General features: G+C 35.7%; 1 protein-coding gene, 1 long non-coding RNA gene and 1 pseudogene across 3 annotated transcripts in view; all 3 read left to right on the forward strand.

Annotated features, from left to right (window-relative positions):
* Nucleotides 1-6604, forward strand: part of LOC144854276 (uncharacterized) — a 29944-nt gene extending 23340 nt beyond the window's left edge. For both annotated transcript variants that reach the window (XR_013614554.1, XR_013614552.1), the window contains exons 3-5: nt 5585-5721; nt 5923-6231; nt 6343-6604. This is a non-coding gene — a long non-coding RNA (uncharacterized LOC144854276). The remainder of the gene's footprint in view (nt 1-5584; nt 5722-5922; nt 6232-6342) is intronic.
* A 400-nt stretch (nt 6605-7004) lies between these two features.
* LOC144854505 (BTB/POZ domain-containing protein KCTD6 pseudogene) lies at nt 7005-7785 on the forward strand (annotated as a pseudogene).
* Nucleotides 7786-9309: 1524 nt separating this feature from the next.
* LOC144854275 (BTB/POZ domain-containing protein KCTD6-like) lies at nt 9310-10504 on the forward strand. Its single transcript, XM_078712201.1, has one exon. The coding sequence runs from the start codon at nt 9340-9342 to the stop codon at nt 9943-9945; it is 606 nt and encodes a 201-aa protein (XP_078568327.1). The 5' UTR covers nt 9310-9339; the 3' UTR covers nt 9946-10504.
* Nucleotides 10505-23315: the final 12811 nt, after the last annotated feature.

Raw genomic sequence — 23315 nt, forward strand, 5'->3', positions numbered from 1 at the left:
TTCTTCTGATTTCGAGATTCTAGTACAGGTATCTTTTATCAGAATAATTAATTTCTACAAGCCAACCCACGATTTCACCGATAAGGCAAAGGGGACTATGCAGCGAACTGTTTCAAAATTGAATTGAAATTTAAAGTCAAACCTTTGACTTTGCAAACAGTTTTGACTGAATTTAATTTATACACGTAATTTTTTGGGCCATCCGAGACGAAGCAAGAAATATATTTGCCGTCTTAGGATCTATTTCGTTTGTTAGTTCACCCAAATAATCACTAAGCGATGGTTGCCACTCATCCGGGTTAGTTTTATTAGTAATGAAAACGCATGAATCCGTATCGTAATAAAGTACACGATCCAGTAATTGTTCTAATATAGTAGTTCATACAACTAGCCGTGGTGAAGCAGCAATTGCAACGTTTACTTGTTTGTTAACAGTAATAGAATGTTCTTTATTTTCATATTTTAACTCGGCCAGATTGTCATTAATTAGGTTGCACTGTTGTTGCCCCGGTCTCGTCCAAATTACATATATCACTTGGAGCAAATTTGTGCCTGTCCATAACTGCTGCAGACAGTTTGTCAAAAAAGTTTGAAACATTGTTCCGCTTAAAATTCATTGCTCTTGCTAAACTTGTCGCTTCTGCAGCTCTTATACTAATGTCTGGGTGACGCTTCATAAAAGAACAAAACCAATCCTTCCCCGCTTTCTGGTTTTCAGTCCAACTTTGTGGCAAATCTACTTCATTTATTATGCTATGGCCTAAATTATCTTTAGAGATTACTATAATTTGATAAGGCAACTTGACATTTTTTCAATTCGTCAATATCACAAATACCCGCAATAACAACACAATTAACACATTCTTTAAAATTGCATTGAAAATTACATCGGCTGTAAGATGTTCCCTACGACTAAACGGAATTGATATTGGTAAGTCTAAACCTTCGGCTTGGATAACTATTCTTAAATAATCATTATCGCCTACATCTTCACAAAGATTAGACATAATATGATCAAGATAAAATGTAGGAAGAATTTCAATAATACGAACGTTATTCAAATTTAGAAAACTAACGCTGTAATCGTTTATAACAGCATTAAACCGCTGATTAAAGCGATCGGTCAATGTTATCTAAATCATCAACATCTTCCATGGCATCTGCAAATGCTATCTCCAAGGGTTCAATAATGACTTCGTCAGTATCAATGGAAACATCGTGATTTTCGTGATCGTCCAGGTGAAGAGTTCAAAATCAATCAACTTTATGGCTTTATCGAACGCATCAACATTGATACAACGTAAATGAAAGTAGTTTAGCGCCCATTCAAAATGGGTAGCGCTATTGTCCACAAGTTTCAATGCCAGAATTGGTCGAAAAAATGTTAGGAGTTGCTCATATCTTGAGCCGTGAAAGTTATAACGTTCAACCATGTCATTCAGAATGAATATAAATTCTTCTATGAAAACCTTCTCAATTGTTCTCATTATTTCTTTGTACTCAAGTTCGGTAATTTCTTTCTTAATCTCCGCCTCCAGCACAGGGTTCAGGTACTTTTCCGTAAACACCTCATCTTCTACATCGGCTTTTCTTGCCAGAAATAGGTGGTAGTCACCTACCGATGACGTGTCGTCGTATACAATCCTCTCCTCTTCAGAAATTATTCTCGATCTATAATGTTCGTCTTCTTCAGTATTAGATACATTATTTAAATCAACGTTCATTGGAGGTGGATGTGTTGATGTATTCGGAAAATAATACCGACGAGTTTGAATCACGATCAAAACTACTTTTTTCAGTGAAATGCCAAGCAACGTGTACTTTTACGGCTTTGGATACTTCTGTGGTTATCCACGTACCCGTGAATTGTCTGTCAACACTTGTGTGTTCGCACGGTGTTTGTTGAAGTGAATCCGCGCATGTTTTACATAAAGGAAATAGCAATTTACCGTTTGATCGGTACGGAAGAACGGGGTGATATAGATTTTTAGGTGCCTCAATTGTGTATTTAACTACACCAAAATAATCATCGATGTTATCAGATAGGTTATTCGTAGCCATTATTTCTGGATGACCAACAGTGTAATCACAGTACTTATTCACGTATGGGTATAAAGAAGTGAAGTCAACGTAATGAATTTCCTCGTCTTCTTTGGTTTCGTGATACAATCGAGAAGCATTACTTCGACCGCCAAAGAAAGCCTCCCTAGGATTAAGTTTTTCGTGAATGTAAGGTACGTTGAAAATCTGGGGTTTCTCCGCGAGAGGTAAGGAGTCTTTTAGAATTTTCCAATCGTGTTCCCAAATTTCAGCGTATTCGAACTGAGGGAATTGATTTGTAAGAAAAGAAATTTTTTGTTTAGTTTTCATATAACTTTCGATCATGGGTTCCCGTGTAATAGGGTTGACTGAATCCCGTCTGTAACAGGTAGGACATCCATGAAAAAGACACCCTTGGAATTCAAAAATAATTTTGTTTTCGATGTTCACACCGTCTACGTGGTACCTACCAAAGAGCTTTTCACCTCCGTTTCTAGCGTGATTTATATGAATACCTCTTTTATACGCTTCATATGATAACCATTCAGTACTTGCTAATGAGTAATTTATGGTCGTCTGGTAATTAGATGGGGGAAATAAGGCTATTGTAGACGGTTTAAGAACATTTCGAGAAAATACGTAATTGCACGCGGACGCAATGGTCATGAGATTATTGGAAAAGGGATCAACACCCGCGAGTTTTGGGTCGGTTGTTGATGTCACGCTTAAAAATAGATGTCTAAATGTTAAACAGCAACGACGAAGAATGTCAACATCGCTGACGCAGTAATCAAAAAGTTCTTTTTTCATATCAAACTGTACATTGTTTTTAACTTTCTCGTTATACCATTTAAAAAACGCGTCCCTAGCCGAAGGAGAGATTTTCTCCGGTATGTAAAAAGAACAATCAGAGTAGGGGCCTACGTAATTTTGGTTAGAAGGAGTATTAAATAAATGCGGGAAGTATCCTTTCTTTAACTCATTAACACCGAAAGTCTTTGGTAATTTAGTGAGAGGCATAGGTAAAAATGAAAGGGAATCGATGAAACGTGTTTTTGTTTCCTTAACGCGAATGGAGATAGCTTTACCTCCTCTACAGACAACATCGGGGAGAATACCTTTTTTGTGTAAATATTGAAAAATGAAATAACTATCATATCCCTGGAAGTTATGTGCAATACGCAGAGATTAGGTTTGTGCTCACCAGTTTCCTGTGTGCACTCAAAGTCAAAAAAGAAATACTTGGCTATTGAATTTTTCATTTGATTTTCGTTTTGTGAATTTCTATCGCCAGTTTTTTTCTTTTCAACGATTTTTTGCATGTAACATTTGTGATCATAAGATGCTAAAACATTGCATACTCGACAAAAGTATTGTTCGCATTTGTGATTTTTTCTCATCACCCGATTACAGGTCGTACAAGTTTTAATTTTCTTTTTCGCCTTTAATATGAAAATCGAAACAACTCGCGTTTTTAAAAGTCCTATTGCAATCACTGCAATCAACAGAAACCTCAGTTTCCTTTGCCGGTAAGCATTCATTAGACTTGCACAGTTTACACGTATATTTACAAGTTTGAATTCAAAAAATACATTAATGTTACAAAGTGAGAATCGTGATGATACAGATAAATTTGTTTTTGTTTAAATTCTCCGCTAAAAATGACAGAATGTAAGTTATCTTTTGATATTACTATAATTTGGTAGAACGGCTTGAAACTTTATCTATACCCTTTCTAACAAAGGTACCGCCTATTGGCATTCTCATACGAATTACGTTAAATTTCAACTTATCGTTTACAAAAACATCCGATTTCGATTGTAAAACTTTTAAAATAGCATTAAATAGCTTACGGCCGATGTAATTTTTAATGCTAAGATGCTCCCTACGGCAAAAAGGAATTGAAATTGGTAAATCCAAGCCTTCGGCTTGAATGACTATTCTAAGATAATCGTTATCGTTTACATCTTCGCAAAGATTATAAATAATGTGATTAAAAATACGGTAAAATGTAGGAAGAATATCTAAAATGCGTACATTGTCTAAAATTTCTAAAACTAACGCTGTAATCATTAATAACAGCATCGAACCTCTCGTTAAAACGATCGGTCAATCTGACAATATTACACAACTCGTTAATAGGTACCTCTTCCGTTGTTGCTGCTTCTTCTTCTTCTTCTTGCTCATCATCAGAGGAAGAAAGAACATCATCTTTTTCGTCATCATTCATTCGTTTTCTTTTCTTATTGTTTCCACCAACTTGAAGAATGTTATTCAAATTATGAGCAGCTTCCATAGCATTGGCGAATGCTATCTCCAAGGGATCAATGTCTGTCTCAAAGGAAACATCATGATTTTCGATATCATCTAGATTAATTGATGAGTTTAAAAGATGTTCCAAAACATCAACATCGGGTAAATCTTCTTCGTCTATCTCCAAATCCACAGCAATATTGGAAGGATTCAGACTAAGAATAGCATGAATCGCTTCCTCACAAGCCGCAATTCTTGCTTGAGAATTATGACGGGTAACAGAAATATCTTCTTCTTCTTTTTCCAATTCCACAGCAACATTGGAAGGATTCAGACTCAGTATAGCCTGAATCGCTTCCTCACATGCCTCAATTCTTGCTTGAGAATTATGACGGGTAACAGAAACATCATCATCTACAGCTACATCTACATTCGGCAGACCAATTAGATTTGAATGTGTAACGTCGGTAATATTAAAATTCTCAATCAGCAATAAATTAATTTAAAAAAAAAGTTGAGAGCTACTCTACAATAACGAAATAAAAAATAAATAAACTCACATTTAGAGTATAAAATAAATAAACACACAAACTGGAAAATCCAAAAACGTGTCAAATGAGGCGAGTACGGCAAGGGATCTAGAGAGAGAAATGGAGACAAAGAAAAATATTAAAAACCTGGGAAAAACGATAAATAAAAGCCTTTTACATGACAGTACGACTTTTGTCACATTTAAAAACTATTTATTATTCTTGTCTTTACTCATACCAAATAATATAATGGTCGCTAATTGGAGGTGTCTTTAAGTATAGTGATCTTTCATTGGAAGCACAGAATTGTTTGCATGCTTTGTCTCCATCAAATATTTTGTTTTTTTCGCCACAAATGTCCTTATCCTCTGCAATACAATTTAAACAGGGTTTCTGTAGAACGCATAAATTAGGAATGTGAACCCCCGTTTTCTGGGTGCATTCAAAATCGAAAAAGAAATATTTTTCCACAGACTTTATCTACATTGTTAGTAGTGCCTGTTTTATCTGTTCTGTGCTATGGTGTGCCAAACCAGCGCACTTAACTGAAGGACGAAATTCCAGTAACAAATCATATTTGTCCTCCTTGGCATTTTAAATATCAATAATTAAGTAGTGCTCTTCATCTTGGCAGATGAGGAGATGAAGACGGTGTTTTTGGTTTTACTAGCGATGTGTGGGATGTATAAATATTATCCAAAACTATCCTACTATTTAATGCAAATTATCCTCCGTGTAAATTAAAATTATCTTTAGCGTAGTTTCAGATAGGAGCAGTAAGACTGGTGTATTCGACCTCAACATGAGTAAAACAGTTTGTAATCCGGGCAGAAGCTTCCGGGCCAGATAATGCGTTGTGGATTTGATTCAATGTCTGGAAATACATTCGTTTAACAAGGTGGGATTTTTTTTCTTCATTTCAAGCTTTTTATTCATTTCAAGCGTTTTCTTCATTTCAAGCGTTTTCTTCATTTCAAGCGTTTTCTTCATTTCAAGCTTTTTCTTCATTTAATTCATTTCCTCGTACATACTACGGTACTACAAAGTTGTACGATCCAGTACTTTGCATGGTAGTAAGAGTTTTGTTTCCTTCTTGCAGATTAAATACACAGACTGAGAAAAAATGTTTCACCATTTGGAAATCCCAGTGTCGATTGTAACGCTTTGTTGGACGAGTGGAAGAATGTTATTCACGGCAAGTTTGATAGGCCATGACCGTAAAAGGAACAAACATTATCTGATGCGTCGACGAGAGGTCTAACTATTTGATGTGGACACTGTATAAGAATCATCTCACTTCTAACTTTTGTTTTTGTCAAGTACGGTGATATGGAATCAAATAATGGATCCGAGATTATTAATAATGGTTGAACATTATAACAAGCTGAATGAAGAACAATCAAAAGAAGTAGGTATATTTCATTGTTTAATATAGCATGTGTAGTACAGTATTTGTATTTGTAGTACTACTGTACCTGTAACATTGCACGCTTTTAAATAAAAACTTTTTTTTCTTCAGTAGACATATGGCACAGAAAATGGGCACATATGAAACTTTTAAGAACGGTGGACAATCAAAGGCAGCAAGAACGTGTTACATTAGCGACAGGTTGTGTGAAACACCGGAAGAAGATCTGTTTTGGTCATTTCGGGTCACTAACTACGAATGGGAAAATCGTTGATTGCTTCTGTGGGGGTGGGGGGATAAATTGGTCACCGTAAACATTACGTGTACAAATTGGATAGCGATACATTTTAAAAAGTGAAATGTTAAATATTATGATGCCAAACCTATATTAAATTGGAATATGTATACATTTATTTCATCTTGCCTGATTTGTTTTTGGCTTTACAAAATAAAAGACGAATGTTGTTGTGATGATGGCTGTGATGATGATTAGGGAGACCGTTTTACGGAATTTTAACATTGAAATACGCATAGGTATATCCTGGACATCTTGCGGGATTAGTCACAGATCCAGAGGAATACATTTTATCTTTCTTTTATTTTTAATTTTACCTCTAAGACTGGTTGTATACAAACTAAATACTCGCATGCGGCATGCGCGTCCGTATACAGTAACCTTACGTAATTCATGCCATGTCGCAACAACTGATACTATACGAGAATCAACCTGTACACCACCAACCTAGATAAACTTGTGTTTACACGACCGTTTATCTCATCCAATCCGGTTATTTATTTCCGTTATCTTATTGATATTGAATACATAAGATAAATTTTACTATTGAGGGTGTGATCGAGAGAGCGGTATGTCAACAACGTGCTGAATGTCAACAACGTATTCTTAGTTATATAATATCATATTTATCGTAATTCAATCGATTTGCTTAGAACATTTGGAGCACAAATTGTAACAAATGACGACAAACAAATAAACTACTGGAAGAAAGAAGATCTAGTGCTCTTTGTAAGTCGTAGATTATAGATATGGATTTACATGAAGACGATGTTTTGGAGCTAAATGTTGGTGGTTGTTTTTACACCACAAATCGATCAACCTTAACTCGTTATCCTGATTCTATGCTGGGTGCTATGTTCAGTGGTCGTCTTCCTTCTAAAGTTGATCAGTGTGATTGCTACATTATTGACGGAGATGGGCCTACATTCCGACACATTTTGAATTTCCTGCGAAGATCAAAACTTATTCTTCCTGACGGATTTAAAGAGTGGGATATTTTATCTATTGAAGCAGATTTTTACCAGATAGAAGATCTTATCCGGCTTATTGAAAAAGCAAGAGAACAAATTCGTCGTGATGAAGAAAAGGAGAGAACTAGTAAGAGCCAGTGGCGTAGGCCTATATCTATTCTACAAAACACAGTCGATAAATTACCATCCATATCACGTTTTCTGGAATTGAAAAGAGGTGGTTACCAGTTTGAAACAAATTTCCCAAATATCACATCCAAAATCATTTGTAACACTTTATGGAAATAACCTAATTAGTGGACACATTTTAGACATTTATAATAGACTTATGGGCCTGTCGCCCATGACAGAGTTATAACGCCAGGTGATGTTTTTTTAATCAATGTTGCCGACATTGTACTCCTCCCCAACGTGCACAAGAAGACTATACATTTTGAAAATTGACAAATTTGCGGATTTATTGACTCTTTTTCGTCGATTTTCCAATCACAGATTGTTATTGTGTTTAAATTGAAAGTTTAGTAAATGTTTAACGATTGAATAGGAAGTCAACTTTTAAATGGGTTACCTTGTAATTTTTGACGAATAATCGTTGTAACGAACGTAAACAAAAATAATAATAAACACTTTCACAGGAACAAAGACATTGATCATTTTAATTTATTACAAATAAAGAGTTTGTATACATTTGTTATACAATTGTTCGAAACCATTACACATGGAATGTGTCCTTGAATGGCCATCGGATATGACTGGAATTGTACTGGAAAGGTTTTAAAACCAAAATCGCACCAAGAGCTCATGTGTTTTTGCACCCGATTCTATAGCTGTTAGTACACTCAGTGTGGAAGACTGTCGACAGTCTGCCAGAGACCTGTCTGACTGTATTAAGTACTTTTAATACACGATATCGCTGTCATTAGGTTCCTATCTAGAGACAATTTGTAACGTTATAATAATGTATTCAATATAAAATCCACTCGGCAACCAGAATAGTAGCAGGTTTATCGTATTGCCGTGTATTAAAAGTACTTAATACAGTCAGACAGGTCTCTGGCAGACTGTTGACAGTCTTCCACACTGAGTGTACTAACAGCTATAGAATCGGGTGGTTTTTATTAGAAATATAAAAGCATTAATTATAGTTGTAACTGAGGATGCGCGTTCGAGATTTTTTAGAGTAGTTAATAAATTATGCTGTGCGAAGCTGAAAGTGATATTGTTACATAGAAAAGGTTGTTAAATAAATCAAAAGTTTTAAACATAATTTGTTGATATTTTTTATTGATGCAGTGGTATTTGGTGGTCCCTCTCCATAGTGGCTTGTTTTTAATCGTGTTATTGTGTTGATCTAGTTTAAAAAAAAAAAAATCTAGTGTAAAATCTCTGATTAACTTTGACGTGCCAAAAGAGAGGCGATGGAAATAAGCTATAATGTAGTCTTTATGCCCAACAAATCCAACTAAGAGAGAGTGACGTTATTGTAAAACGGGAGTCTTTTATTGGTTGATTACAAATTAGTACACAAACGATGTGAATAAAAACATAGCGGGTAACATGCTTCCGTTATATTGTATTAGATACCCTGGGAAGGGAAGAGGTCTAGTCATTGCTTTTAAAATCATTATTAAAAGGAAGTATAGCGAGGCTTTGAATCATTCGTAACTGTTGCCTATAACGCGTTTGCCTAAACGGAATCGGAGGCTTGTATCGACCATCATTGTTTTTGCCTTTTTTCTTATTTCATCCAAAAATAACATTTTATTAGAGCAAAACTTGCTAAATTTAACCTGAAAGTCTGTATTTAACTTCATTTTGTATTACAAAATCACGTTTGCGGACATGGATTTGCAAGGAGACGATGTTTTGGAGCTAAACGTAGGTGGTTGTTTTTACACCACAAGTCGATCAACCATAACTCGTTATCCTGATTCTATGCTTGGTGCAATGTTCAGTGGGCGTCTTCCTTCTAAAGTTGATCAGTGTAACCGCTACATTATTGACGGAGATGGGCCTACATTTCGACACGTTTTGAATTTCCTGCGACGATCAAAACTTATTCTACCAGAAGGATTTAAAGAGTGGGATATTCTATCAGCTGAAGCAGATTTCTACCAACTAGAAGACCTTATCAAATTAGTTGAAAATAAAAAGAAAGGTAAAGGTTTAGACTTTATACAGATACACAAATTTGAAAGGCAGTGGCATATAGTTACCAGTCTTGAAAACATATTCTGTAAATTACCATCACTGAAACGGGCGTATAATTATTTAAAACTCGGGAGTGAAGAAGAGTATGAGGAACCTCCCGAGTTTGAAGTGGACATTGGCGCATGTGCCTTAAGAAATCCTATGCCAATGTTAAAGGAAATAACTCAACTAGGATTTACATTGGAAACCACATGCTTCGGCTCGAATGAAGGATGGACATTTACAAGAGACTGTTAGCCACTGAGTAAGAAGAGACGTTACCAATTTTTAAAATTAGTAACGCAAGTATCGGCAATTTTATCTGGGAGGTTGACAGATTACGGAGCTACCTTTGTCTATGATATAGACCTATATTGAAGAAACATTTTACGACTTGCTTTAAATCTCGAACATTACAAGTATACAATTTTCTTAAATTAAAGTTTACGAAAGATGCACTGTGTTCACTAAAGTACACACGAGCCAGAAGTGTACACATGGGCTCCAGTATCACTTGCAAAAATAGGTTTGTTACTGTTTATTTTGACGTATGTTATCAATGTTTCAACCTTACTAATATTAGTAACACAATAGTATTGTCGATGTCTGTCCACGCCCAAGAAGAATATAAATTATTTGAAAACATTTTTTTTTTAGAAATCATTTTCATGAGCTGGTTAACTGACTTTAATTTGCGAATTCATTGACTCGTTTGTTTTTTTGGTTCATTATTGTTTTATTTATTTTGGAATTATAATCGAAACGACTCATTAAACATAAATATAGTCAGTGGACTCTCTGTTAATCTAAACCTGCCATTTAGAGCACATGTGTTTCTATTAGAAATATAAAAGCATTAATTATAGTTGTAACGCGTTCGAGATTTTTTAGATCAGTTGATAAATTATGCTGTGTGAAGCTGAAAGTATATTGTTACATAAAAAAGGTTTTTAAAAAAACCAAAAGTTTTAAACATAATTTGTTGATCTTTTTATTGATGCAGTGGTATTTGGTGGTCCCTCTCCATAGTGGCTTGTTTTTTGATCGTGTTATTGTGTTGATCTAGTTGTATAAAATCTCTATGATTAACTTTGAAATAAGCTACATTGTAGTCTTTATGCCCAAAAAATCCAACTAAGAAGGAGAGTGACTTTATTACAAAATGGGGGTCTTTTATTGGTTGATTACAAATTAGTACACAGACGATTGAATAAAAACATAACATGGCGAATAACCGATTTAGTGTTTTATAGGCCCTGGGAAGGGAAGAGGTCTAGGGGTGTATGACTCGCGTGCGCAGTAAAAAAAATAGGCCTCTATTCAGTGTTTTTCCCTTGTGAAATCTTAGGAAGATTTTCCAAAAATTGTCTTCACACTAGGCACCTGGTTACAAGTTGTTACTGTTTGCAGGTGTGAAAGGGGTATAAGTAAAATGTTACTCACTGTAGATATAACTTTCCAAACCCTGGATCGTAAGAGGATTCCCTTCATTCCTTCAGTTGGAATTATTTCCTTCAATGCTTCATCATAGCCTCAATTGTCATTCCATAATCTAATAATAAATGTTATTATTTTAAATAATAATATCAATCAATCGGGCATCATTCAGTCAAAAATGACTATTATGGTAAAGAAATTGGACCATTTCAGAACCAAATTAGCCTCCAAGTATAATGGGTGGCGCCGTGAGCCATGGAGTAGGGCGCCCACATCAAATTAGAAAGTCAAAATCATAGAGGGGATCTGCTAATACTCTAGGGGGATAGAGTAATTAACTGAGGAGTAGGGCGCCCGCATCAAATTAGAAAGTCAAAATCATAGAGGGGATCTGCTAATACTCTAGGGGGATAGAGTAATTGACTTCCTAGTTTGGAGGGGGCGCTTCTCCATGCTGTGAAATGGCGTCGCCCAGTTTGACCTTTTAACCCTGTACTTCCGATATTGTGTTTTGAATGCAAATTGAAGAACAGGAGATTCTTGTGTTATAAGTTCTTTGGTTAATACTCACAGTAGTAACTCGGTACGCGCGCGACGCGGCGAACATCCGGTGATTCGGCTCGAAGAAGAATTATTATTTATTCGGCCTACCTGATGATAATATTATTATTAATGTAGGCTTATTGATGGAAATTCTTCTGTTATTATTTAAACGAACTAGGCTAGTGAATATTTTATTGCCAAGGAATCATTAATTAGTAATTATCTGTATATTATTCTTCGCAAGGTAAGGTGTCTAGGCAGCTTGTTTACGTACAATACAAAAAGGAGGCCTAGCCTAGCTTCACCCGACCCAGCAGACTTGTTCTTGGCTATGTAATATAACAGATATCGCCTTTTAAATCGGTAAAATATAAGATTTAACATCCCCCTCGGGATGATATTATGTTCTCGGGGAATTATATATATCCCTCAGCTGCCGCTTCGGGATATATATATTCCCTCGAACATTAATGTCATTCCCTCGGGGATGTCAAATCTTATATTTCTGTATAATATTAGATTATCATTTTTTATATTAAATAATGTTTTTGAACACATTTACGGCCGCCATCCTGTTGGTTTCCCTCCTGTTTGGAATCGCTTTTCAGTCTGGCTTTACCTCACTGGTATCAACCTGGATAATGTACTACCGTCAATTTCGAAAACTAGCGAGGTATGTTGAGGGCGCTATTTTGGTTTTAAAATAGCTGATGCGTCGACGATAGGTCTAACCATTTGATGTGGACACTGTATAAGAATCATCTCACTTCTAACTTTTGTTTTTGTCAAGTATGGTGATATGGAATCAAACAATGGATCCGAGATTATTAGTAATGGTTGAACATTATAACAAGCTGAATGAAGAACAATCAAAAGAAGTAGGTATATTTCATTGTTTAATATAGCATGTGCAGTACAGTATTTTTATTTGTAGTACTACTGTACTACTTTCACCTGTATTGTAAATACAACCTGTTTTTCTTTTCAGTTAGTCCAGTCAATCTAATGATATACCCACCACAAATTGCAATAGTAACAAAGCAAGTATTTTTTAATTCCATATAAAGTGTAGAGCAACATACTAAAAGTCACCGAAAATCCAAGCATTGGGTCAAGGGGTCAGAGGTCAATAAAGGTCATTTTAAGTCAAAATTAATATGCCCCATTAATTACATATATTTAACCATTTGAAATACATTATATACAAGTTTGATTTATGTCATCCGAAAGCTTATTAAATTTCCTATTCAGTGATATCAAACTTATAGTCATAACATGTTATTTAGAATGTCATTTTTGCAGAAAAACACAACATAATGTGTCAATTTTGGCAAAAAATGTTGTTTTAGCTGTAATCAACAATGGTATACACACAGGGATACCCTGGGGTGAACATTTCAGTCCAAAGCGATACACTAATGACCAGCTCAAGATGCAGATGAGTGACATCTCCGTTCCTGTTGCTTCTGGATGATCTACATTCCATTTTTGCCAGATGGCATTTGTGTTGCCATGGTTACAGTATTTATATTGGGATGTATAAGTATTTTAACGATTTTTTAACCAGTAGAAATACAAAGATGTTCAACAGCAGTTTGACAATGACCTCCATGTTGTATGACGTTCGGACCATCTGGACTGGATTGAAAGGGTTTCTATGAGAAGCCTCAAAGAAAACCAGAGGTTTGGCAAGAGATATAGGAATGAGTACATCCAGACCAAATCTGCGCTGAAATGTATGTAATGCCTTGCAATAGTATCAGGGCGTTACTCCAGCAGCGGCCAACATAAGACCTTATGGCCACACGTCAGGGACACAATGGCAATTGAAAAATACATTTGGTTACGACTCAGAGACTTCATACCATTGATACGGGAGTTACTGCAGGTGATTCGGAATATAAGCAATGTGGTATTAAGCATTGAATATTTTGGCCAGAAAGTCTTGCAATGTATTCAAGATCCTGGCAATAAAGTCATATGTACATACAGGCAGATATGTGTGCATTGATCCTACAGTTCCAGAGGAGACTCGAGGTGACAACATGAACATGAACTTTGTTATCCACCAGCACTTTTTGAAACTACCAACTTACAATACTTTCAGCTAATAAACCAACATGATGCTATGTGGAAACAACTTCTTCTGAATAGTCTAACACATCCAAATCACTGAATGATGTCCAGTAGGCCTACATTCTAGATGGTAGTGCTCTACTGCACAGCATTCCATGGAATAGTGTAGAGATCTGTAAAAAAATATTGCTCTGCCATCATAGTCTTTGATGATTATGAAAGCGGTTCATACACCAAAGACGGCGCACATGGTAAGGCGTGTCAGGTGGTAGTGTCCCTGTACATTTTACCAGTGACATGTTCCACAAAATTAGATCACTTTCTGTAACAAACAACAATTTATAAATCTTCGTAACTAGTATTTGAACAACATGGCAATGAGTGAATGCAACTGCTGATGCAGATGTTCTTTCGGATAGTACAAAAAACCATTGAATCAGCAAACAAGAAAACATCTGTCATTATCCGATGACACGGATCTACTAGTGCTCCTCTGCAGTCAACTCTGCAGTCAAGCATTTAAAACATATTGTGATATTCTTTAGACTGGAACTGAGATGCTGGACTATCAAACTGGTTCAAACAGTACTTTTGAGAGACATCTGTGATAACCTTCTGTTTTCTCATGCGATACTGGTGACACAACATCCAGAGTTTTCAGAATTGGCTCTAAAAAAAGCTTGTCATTGCACTTATTTCTTACATTATGCTGTAGTCTTCAGATGCAAACAAGCTACAAAGGATGACATTGTGATTCCTAGAGAAAATGATTTAGTGTGTCTGTACCATGGACGACCTGGAAAACGTGGAATGCCTTTGACTCCATCCCATCTACAAGTACAACCTCGCATATCGCCAACTTCATAATCGTACCACAACCAAGGTACTTAACATCATGTTCAAGTTCAAGTTATCTTTTAGCAATGGAGTGGGGTTGATATGTGTACCGAGGATTGGGGATGGAAGATCAGATGATGGAAACATGGTTCCTCTACACACAGACTTAAAGCCAGCACCTGAGTATCTCCTTGAAGCATTCAGGGGTAACTAGAACTACATGTGGTGAATGCAATGGCATTTCACTGTACTAATACCCGAACAAGAAAGTGATACTGATGACATATAAGTTGTGAGTCCTTTTCTATTTGAAGGGTTTAACAATATCATCCCACACGGAGCAATTCAAATAAAAAGGTCTGGATTAAAATGATCCTACAAAATATACAAAAATATAACAATACACAGTACAATATAACAAGAGTCAAAGTTCAAGAAGAGTCGGATGGCAACTGGCAAAAACGAATTTCTTTTCCGGTTTGTTCTACATGCATCGAAAGCGACACCCATGAGGCATGAGCTCGTAATCACTGTACAAGGCATGGTTAACATTTTTTAGAATAGCTCTACTTTTTTCTAGAGTTTGCATGTCACAGAAGGAAGATAAGCTACAAAGTTGACAACCTATTAATTTAGAACTTAAGTTAACAATTCTTTGTAGTGAGTTTCTCTCTTTGACCCTAAGACCAGCATAATAAAGGAAAAAAGTTAAAACGTTCTTAATAAAGGAATTATAAAAAAAACCTGAGAATTACTTTATCTATCGACATTAAAATGGTTCAGCTTCCTTAACAGATAAAGTCTCTGGTGTCCTTTCTTTACTATTCATGCCTCTGTATTTAATTCCCAGCTGAGATTGTCCTCAAATATAGTACCTAGGTATTTAAAGGAATGGACAATATCGCTGGTTCGTCATTTATGATGGATACCAGAGGGCTGCGTCCTTTCTCCTTCCTAAAATCTACAATCATGTCCTTGGTTTTGGTCACATATTGGGTTCCAAGTAGAAGTTTCCACAAAATTGGATAAAACAATCTAATGCGGAACCGTCCTGTGAATTTTGAAGGAGAGACAGCAAGACAGTGTCGTCAGCAAATTTGACAAGATGACTATTGTCCTGTTCTCTGCGACAGTCATCATTCTTCTAGCTAGCATTATTTTTCCTATTTCATGATGATACAATAGGTACAGGAAAAACATTATTTGCACCAAATACTACCAAAATATAAATAAAATATATATAACCATAATTTAGTTTTACGTAAAAGGTCAATGACCTCTATAGTTACATAAAAACTGTTGTATCAATTGGTTTTTAGAGTAAGCAATACATATTATACACATTTGTAGTTATTTAGATGTTATTGGCAGGCATAAAATAATGTTACCTACTACTACACTACCTGTTGTTGACAACAATTTATCATTATTATAGGATTATTTTTATTATTGTTATTATTATTTATTTATTATAAGTGCATAATTAATTCAAAATACTTAACATCATTTTTCCTAATTCATATGACGATAAGGTACAGAAAAAACACAAGTTACATCAAATGCATCGACAATTATGGAATAAGACATTGCATGTTAATAATTTTGTTAGGAAAAATTTGAGTTTTTGTAAAAGGTCAATAACCTTTTGACCTCTAGTTACGTATAACTGTTGTATTAATTGTTTTTTTAATGTATATTAGTAGTCCAGTCATTTTAACTTTTAACTTGGAACTAATTGCAACAGAATTTTTTTCACCGCAATGCATTTCTTTGAGGTCCCCAAAACACCTTATTAAAAGTCCCAAATTATCCCAATGGGGGAAAGACATCTAATTTGCATAAATCCACAATGGCCGCCAAAATTCAATATTTTGACATATTTTGACTTGTAGACGACCTATTTGAATGTTTTAAAGTTGCAGAGTGGGGCATTGGCCCATGGGCTTTCATTTGAAAAAGGGTACAATGATTTAGGAATGGTTAATTTGCATATTAATTTGCATATTTTTAAATAGCTGCCAAATATGTACAAAAATCCCATTATCTGCTGGTTTTATGAATATAGACTAATTTATTCATACCTTTTTAATTAGAAAGAATTGTATGACTTCTTGGTAGAGATGATCAAAGCATGTTTAGAATGTTTATGAATGGATATTTGGTGAAATAGACATCTGTGTAAAAAGCTGAATAAAAACCTTTTCCAAAGTTTGTATCTCGTTTAAAGTTATGCATAGAGTTATTAAAATAATCATTGTTCAATAAAGTCACGTTGGTATTTATTTGTTTCTTATTGTAAGTCATTTGCTTATTAAACATCTTGCTCACTAATAGCGTCAATCAATTTTCACGTAAGTCTGGTGGCTCGGAATTCCTGCAGCTTATTCCTCTGTAGTCTGTACACACATCACTACAGAAGAGACCATGGTGTCGACATGTATACCTTTTCGTATTGCACTGAGTCTTGCAACCACAACAGATAACATTCAGCAGTTCAGATGGTGCTGGGGATTTATCAGTCTGCTTAGGTAGATATTTACCATCTACAATATGCCAACCCCATTCCTCTGGCTTCATATTTCTGTTTGTTCCTTTCCATTGCTTATTTGAAAATAATAATAATAATAATAATAGACACAGAGGCTGTGATAAACAGCAGCTGCAGAGGTTGGTGGCAATGTTTGGGGCTCTACATGTGAAGTTCGCTTGGAGATTTTTTCACAAAACTTCCTATAGCGTAGAGCATATAATTGTTCTAATCTGTTTCTAAATTGTTCTAAGTGCCCTTTCCCATGCTTCTACAGTACTAGCTCCTTTTTTGTTGCTTCTGTAGAGTTAAAGACCTCGGCTTATTCACGAAATGTCTCTTTCTTCATTTAAGCTAAGCCTTTCCCCGATCCAAATGGACGTGATGTCACATCACAGCCAAGGAAGACGTGGATGAAGATAATATTATAAAATACAAAAGGGTCTAGTGACTCCTTTGTTTGCTTAATACACCATGATTTCGTTCGTTGTGCTGACTTTTTTGGTTCAGATCTCAGAAAAAGCTCGTGTGCATTCATTTCAGCATGGTGAAGTAAAAGAACTAGCAGGTCTGTGTCATCTCCTATTACAACTGTATCCTTGTTTCTGGCAGACGCAACAGCTGTCTGGACAATAAGGACATCAACATCATCCTTCGCATGGGTTACGATGCAGCCTGCTCTTTCTAGATTGTCACTTACAAAACAAATGAATCGCTGTGTGTTGTTCAGAAACTCCTCCTTCTTACATTGGATAACCAATTCACCCGTGAAGTGCACTGCAACGCCAATACAATTTGCTGTTCTCCGAACGTGGGTTGCATCTTTAATCGCTGGATCATCGCTATATCCATCAAACACAATGGCAGCTCGGCCATATTTCTGTGTCACATATCTAACATATAGCTGGCTCACACTTTTAAAAGTAGACCCTCGAGGCCATGGCACTCTATGGATCAATGCCCCGCTATCAACATACTGGAGCTCTTCACTGGTTTCGCGTTGCTCTTCATATTCTTCACATAGCTTTACAAAGGGTATCAGCTAGGACTGCCTTCTTTGGTTGCAGTGGGAGATTAATCAAACAATGCAGAGGATAACTACAGAGTTCATAATGGAACAGAGATGGCACATCTTAGTAGCGATCTCGAATAGTAATAAGTCACTGGAATAACAGCTGGGTATCAACCGTAACAGATTTATCTAATACCTTTACAGTTGACCGTGATGCTACAGTAGTGTGACTGTTTGGTCAGCTTTTCGGACCATCGATGAAATAATCTTTTCTCCAATTTCTCTTGATCTTTCAACATTGACTCCTTCTTGCGCTGCCATACCATTAGCTATGTTAAACAGTGAGTTATTCTCAACAAACGAACTTCTTTCTGTCAGGTCTGATATGTATCTCTCACATCTCTTGTGCTGGTCACTAGTTCCATATGACACATTACTTAACTTCGGCATAGCTTCATTAGTGCTTGCACGTGCTGGCATTGACAGAAACCACACTAGTCGCTGATTTTCTGACATTCCTTTTCCTATTGTGAGCCCACCAACAGTTGGATCGCCCTTTCACCATCTATTTATATTGTTGTCACTTGGGCATTGTGAAAGATTCATTGATTTTCTAAAGGTGTCGGCATCAATACACTTTCTTTCAAACTATCAAGATGATCATCCACATCCTCCTGTGGTGGCACATTACAGCTGAACACCGTCCTCTCAGAGTTGGCATCTACCTGGATGGTTGGCATATGGATACTTTGTGCCATTCTGTCAATGTCTATATGCAGGGTATCACCACCGTCTACCATCTGCGCAGAATTCTTTTCAATATCAACAGTTGGGTGTTTTGACATTGTAGGCCTTTGCTATAAGAATAGTCTTCAATGCAACGTCAACTAACAAGTGACCAAGGACTGCTCTGGAAACAGCTTTGTCTGTCAGCATATGGCATACAGCGTTACCTGCATACACAACAAATTTAGTCTATATTCATAAAACCAGCAGATAATAGGATTTATGTACGTATTTGACAGCTATTTAAAAATATGCAAATTAATATGCAAATTAACCAGTCCTAAATCATTGTACCCTTTTACAAATGAAAGCCCATGGGCCATTGCCCTACTCTGCAACTTTAAAACATTCCAATAGGTCGTCTACAAGTCAAAATATGTCAAAATATTGAATTTTGGCGGCCATTTTGGATTTATGCAAATTAGACGTCTTTCCCCTATTCGGATTTGTTGGGACTTTTAGTATGGTGTTCTGGGGACCTCAAAGAAATGTATTGCGGTGAAAAAAATTCTGTTGCAATTTGTTCCAAGTTTGGCTAAATTTTGGGCTAAAATGACTGGACTATAGTAGGATATATATACTCTACACATTGGTACTAAAGCTATTTAGATATGATTATAAAATAATAGATTATAGGCATAAACGCTACCCCCTACCCCAAAATTGTTTACATTACATTTGATCAAGAATCAATTTCAATAAGAATAGTACATCATTACTTTTAAAATTCTTCTAGTTAACATCATGTTTCCTATTTTATATATCGATAGGTACAGAAAAAACACAATTTTGATTAAAATGCATCCACAATTATGGCATACGATATTGCAGTTAATCATTTTTTTAAGGAAAAAATGATTTTTTGTAAAAGGTCAATAACCTTTTGACCTCTAGTTATATAAATAAGTGTTGTATTTTGTTTTTTTAAATTGCATTTTAGAAAGAAATATATATTCTACACATTGATATCAAGATTATTGAGATTGGATTATAAACCCACAAGTTATGGGCATAAATGTTACCCCTAACCCAAAAATATTTACGGAATAAAATCACTATATAGTTGTTGAGATTACGTAAAAAATAATGTGTTCCAATGCTTCAATTTTCGGTGACTTTTAATATGTCATTCTAAACTACATTTGGAATGAAAAAATCAATGTTTCGTTACTATTGCAATTTGTGGTGGGTTTACCTCTAAATATCACTAGATTGACTGGACTAAGTAGGCACATGATACGGAAAAGGGGAACATAGGAAACTTTTAAGAATGGAGCAAGAACGTGTTACATTAGCGACAGGTTGTGTGAAACACCGATCTGTTTTGGTCATTTCGGTTCACTAACTATGAATGGGAAACAATCGTTTATTGTTTCTGTAGGCGGGTTTGGGGGTTAAATCAAGTAATAAATCATTTTATACAAATACTGGTTACATTTTGAAAAGTGAAATGTAAATATTATGATAGGAAACTTTAATTAACTTAATTGGAATATGTATACATTTATTTCATCTTGCCTGACTAATTTTTTTAACTTACAAAATAAAACGACTCATTAAATGTAGATACGACGTAGAGACCTAGTTAGTGGAATCTCGGTTAATCTAAACCTGCCCTTTTAATATTTATTTATACGGGGAATGCATCCTCTCACCTACTGATTTTGATGTTGGAAGTAAATGTTGGGATAGTGTCTGTACTCACATATTTTGGTCATGTATGTGGCATCGTTGTTTAGTCTAATAGTACAGTACATCTATCTGTCTGACAGTTTTATCAACTGTGAACTTGTCTTGATAACATAAATAATAAAACTCGTCCTAAATATTGAAATAAGTAATCTCTCTCAAACTAAAAAAAATATTTAAAAAAATTGATCCCCTGGGCCATAGTCTCAATACAAGCCCACTGAGCCATCCAGCTCGTCGATTCAATCTGGTTTTACTTTGTATATGAATGAATAAAACATATATTATATGTAAGTAGTTTCCGAACATCCCAATGCTTCCGAAGACGTTGCCGAAGATGACGTTCTCTGTGACGTCACAGGTATTTTAAATAAAATGGCTACAACATACATAGGCCTATCTGGGGCATTTGAGGTCATTACCATGTCGTTAATCGCAGAGACGTAGGCTGGTTGCTGTCTGGGGTGCGAAAATTGTAAATGCGCGAGACTAACACCCATGGGCTGATCTGTAAGAAAATTTTTAGGACGAACGACTTGAGGACAAACGACCTTATGATGAGTGACTTGAGGGCGAACGACTTGAAGACGAACGACTTGATGATAAACAACTTTAGGACGAACGACTTAATGATGAATGACTTAATGATGAACGACTTAATGATGAATGACTTGAGGACGAACGACTTGAGGACAAACGACTTGATGATGAACAACTTTAGGACGAACGACTTAATGATGAATGACTTAAAGATGTATTGTCCCTTTGACTAATTCCAAAAAAATAAAAGATTTTAAAAAAAGTGGATCATTTTGAAGTATCATAATATTTATTAACTTTCACCAAAAAAAAAAATCATTTAACTGAAATACAGACGTTTTTTTGTTCAAAAAATAACTTTGACTTCCAGTCAAAGTTTTTGATCAAAACATATCTCATAATGCAATGCGCTTGTTTGGCTACTTTGTATGCATAATCATAAAACTTCCTCGCGATCTGTGTGAGAACACCTTCTCAACCGTGACGAGTTGTAAACAATCCTAATTAGCATCATGCATAATGCATACTCGTGGTTTGAAATCTTTGTTTACTTTCGCTCGCGACGATTTTCCAGACGAAATGTAATCAAATTAATTTACCTGCTAATTATGTAAACTTTTTGTTTTTGGCTCGAATTTTTTACTTAAAGTGAATAACTTTAATATTACTTTGATATGGCCAATTTAAATATAGAATATTTTAACCTTCATTTTTTTGTGTTTCAAGGGACAATACATCTTTAATGATGAACGACTTAATGGTGAATGGCTTTAAGACGAACGACTTGAGAACGAACGACTTAATGATGAATGACTTAAGGACGAACGACTTAATGATGAATGACTTGAGGACGAACGACTTAATGATGAATGACAATGATGAACGACTTAATGATGAATAACTTTAGGACAAACGAATTGAGAACGAACGACTTGAAGACGAACGACTTGAGGACGAATGACTTGAGGACAAACGACATGATGATGAAGATGAACAACTTAATGATGAACGACTTAATGATTTGAGGACGAACGACTTGAAGACGAACGACTTCAGGACTAACGACTTGAAGACGAACGACTTCAGGACGAACGACTTCAGGACGAACGACTTGAAGACGAACGACTTAGAGACGACGGTTTGGCTTGGTCATGAAACAAATAGATTCATGATGATTGGGTTGGCTTCACGGTGGTTGGTCTCTGGTGATGAACAATTTGACTTCACGATGAAGGGTTTGGTTTCGCGATGAACGATCTGGCTTCACGATGAATGATTTTTCGATGAATCGTTTGACTTGACGGCGACCGATGTGACTTCACGATGAATGGTTTGGTTTGACGATGAATGATTTCACATGACAATGCATGGCTTGACAAATCTGGCATAATTATGCTATCTGGAATAATTTTGACCCATCTGGCATCTAGCACAATCTACCATAATTTGGCCGAAAACCTGAAGATCTTTTTTTTTCTTCCCACCTTTGTGGTAAGGATTTGGTTTCGCGATGAACGATCTGGCTTCACGATGAATGATTTTCGATGAATCGTTTGACTTGACGGCGACCGATGTGACTTCACGATGAATGGTTTGGTTTGACGATGAATGATTTCACATGACAATGCATGGCTTGACAAATCTGGCATAATTATGCTATCTGGAATAATTTTGACCCATATGTCATCTAGCACAATCTACCATATTTTGGCCGAAAACCTGAAGATCTTTTTTTTTCTTCCCACCTTTGTGGTAAATAAAACATACACCGCCCTCTAATACATTGTTTTTGTGCTATTTTGGCCGTAATTATGGTTTGAATCCTTTTAAAGCTGTTTTTAATCCTTTTAAAGCTGTTTTAAACTATTTTAATCTCCTGAATCCTATTCAATTTTAATACCTTGTCATTTTTACACCGTGTTTCATAACTTATATTTTTTTGTGCAATTATGTGTGTGTAGATAATATATTTTATTGTATATCTATTTATTATTTTACTAATAATTGTCAATCTTCAAGAAGAATTTCTGTTGTTATTTTATGATGATGATGGACAAATAAAGCATTTCAGTATTCAGTATTCAGTAATTGTGTCTGGCATAATCTGGCATAATTTTGTGCTGCCACCTAGCATAATTTAATTTCGCTCGCTGGCCACACAGGTTCCGCACATACAGCACA

Source organism: Antedon bifida, chromosome 10 (genome assembly GCF_963402885.1).
Source record: "Antedon bifida chromosome 10, ecAntBifi1.1, whole genome shotgun sequence".
In the NCBI taxonomy this organism is placed as follows: domain Eukaryota; kingdom Metazoa; phylum Echinodermata; class Crinoidea; order Comatulida; family Antedonidae; genus Antedon; species Antedon bifida.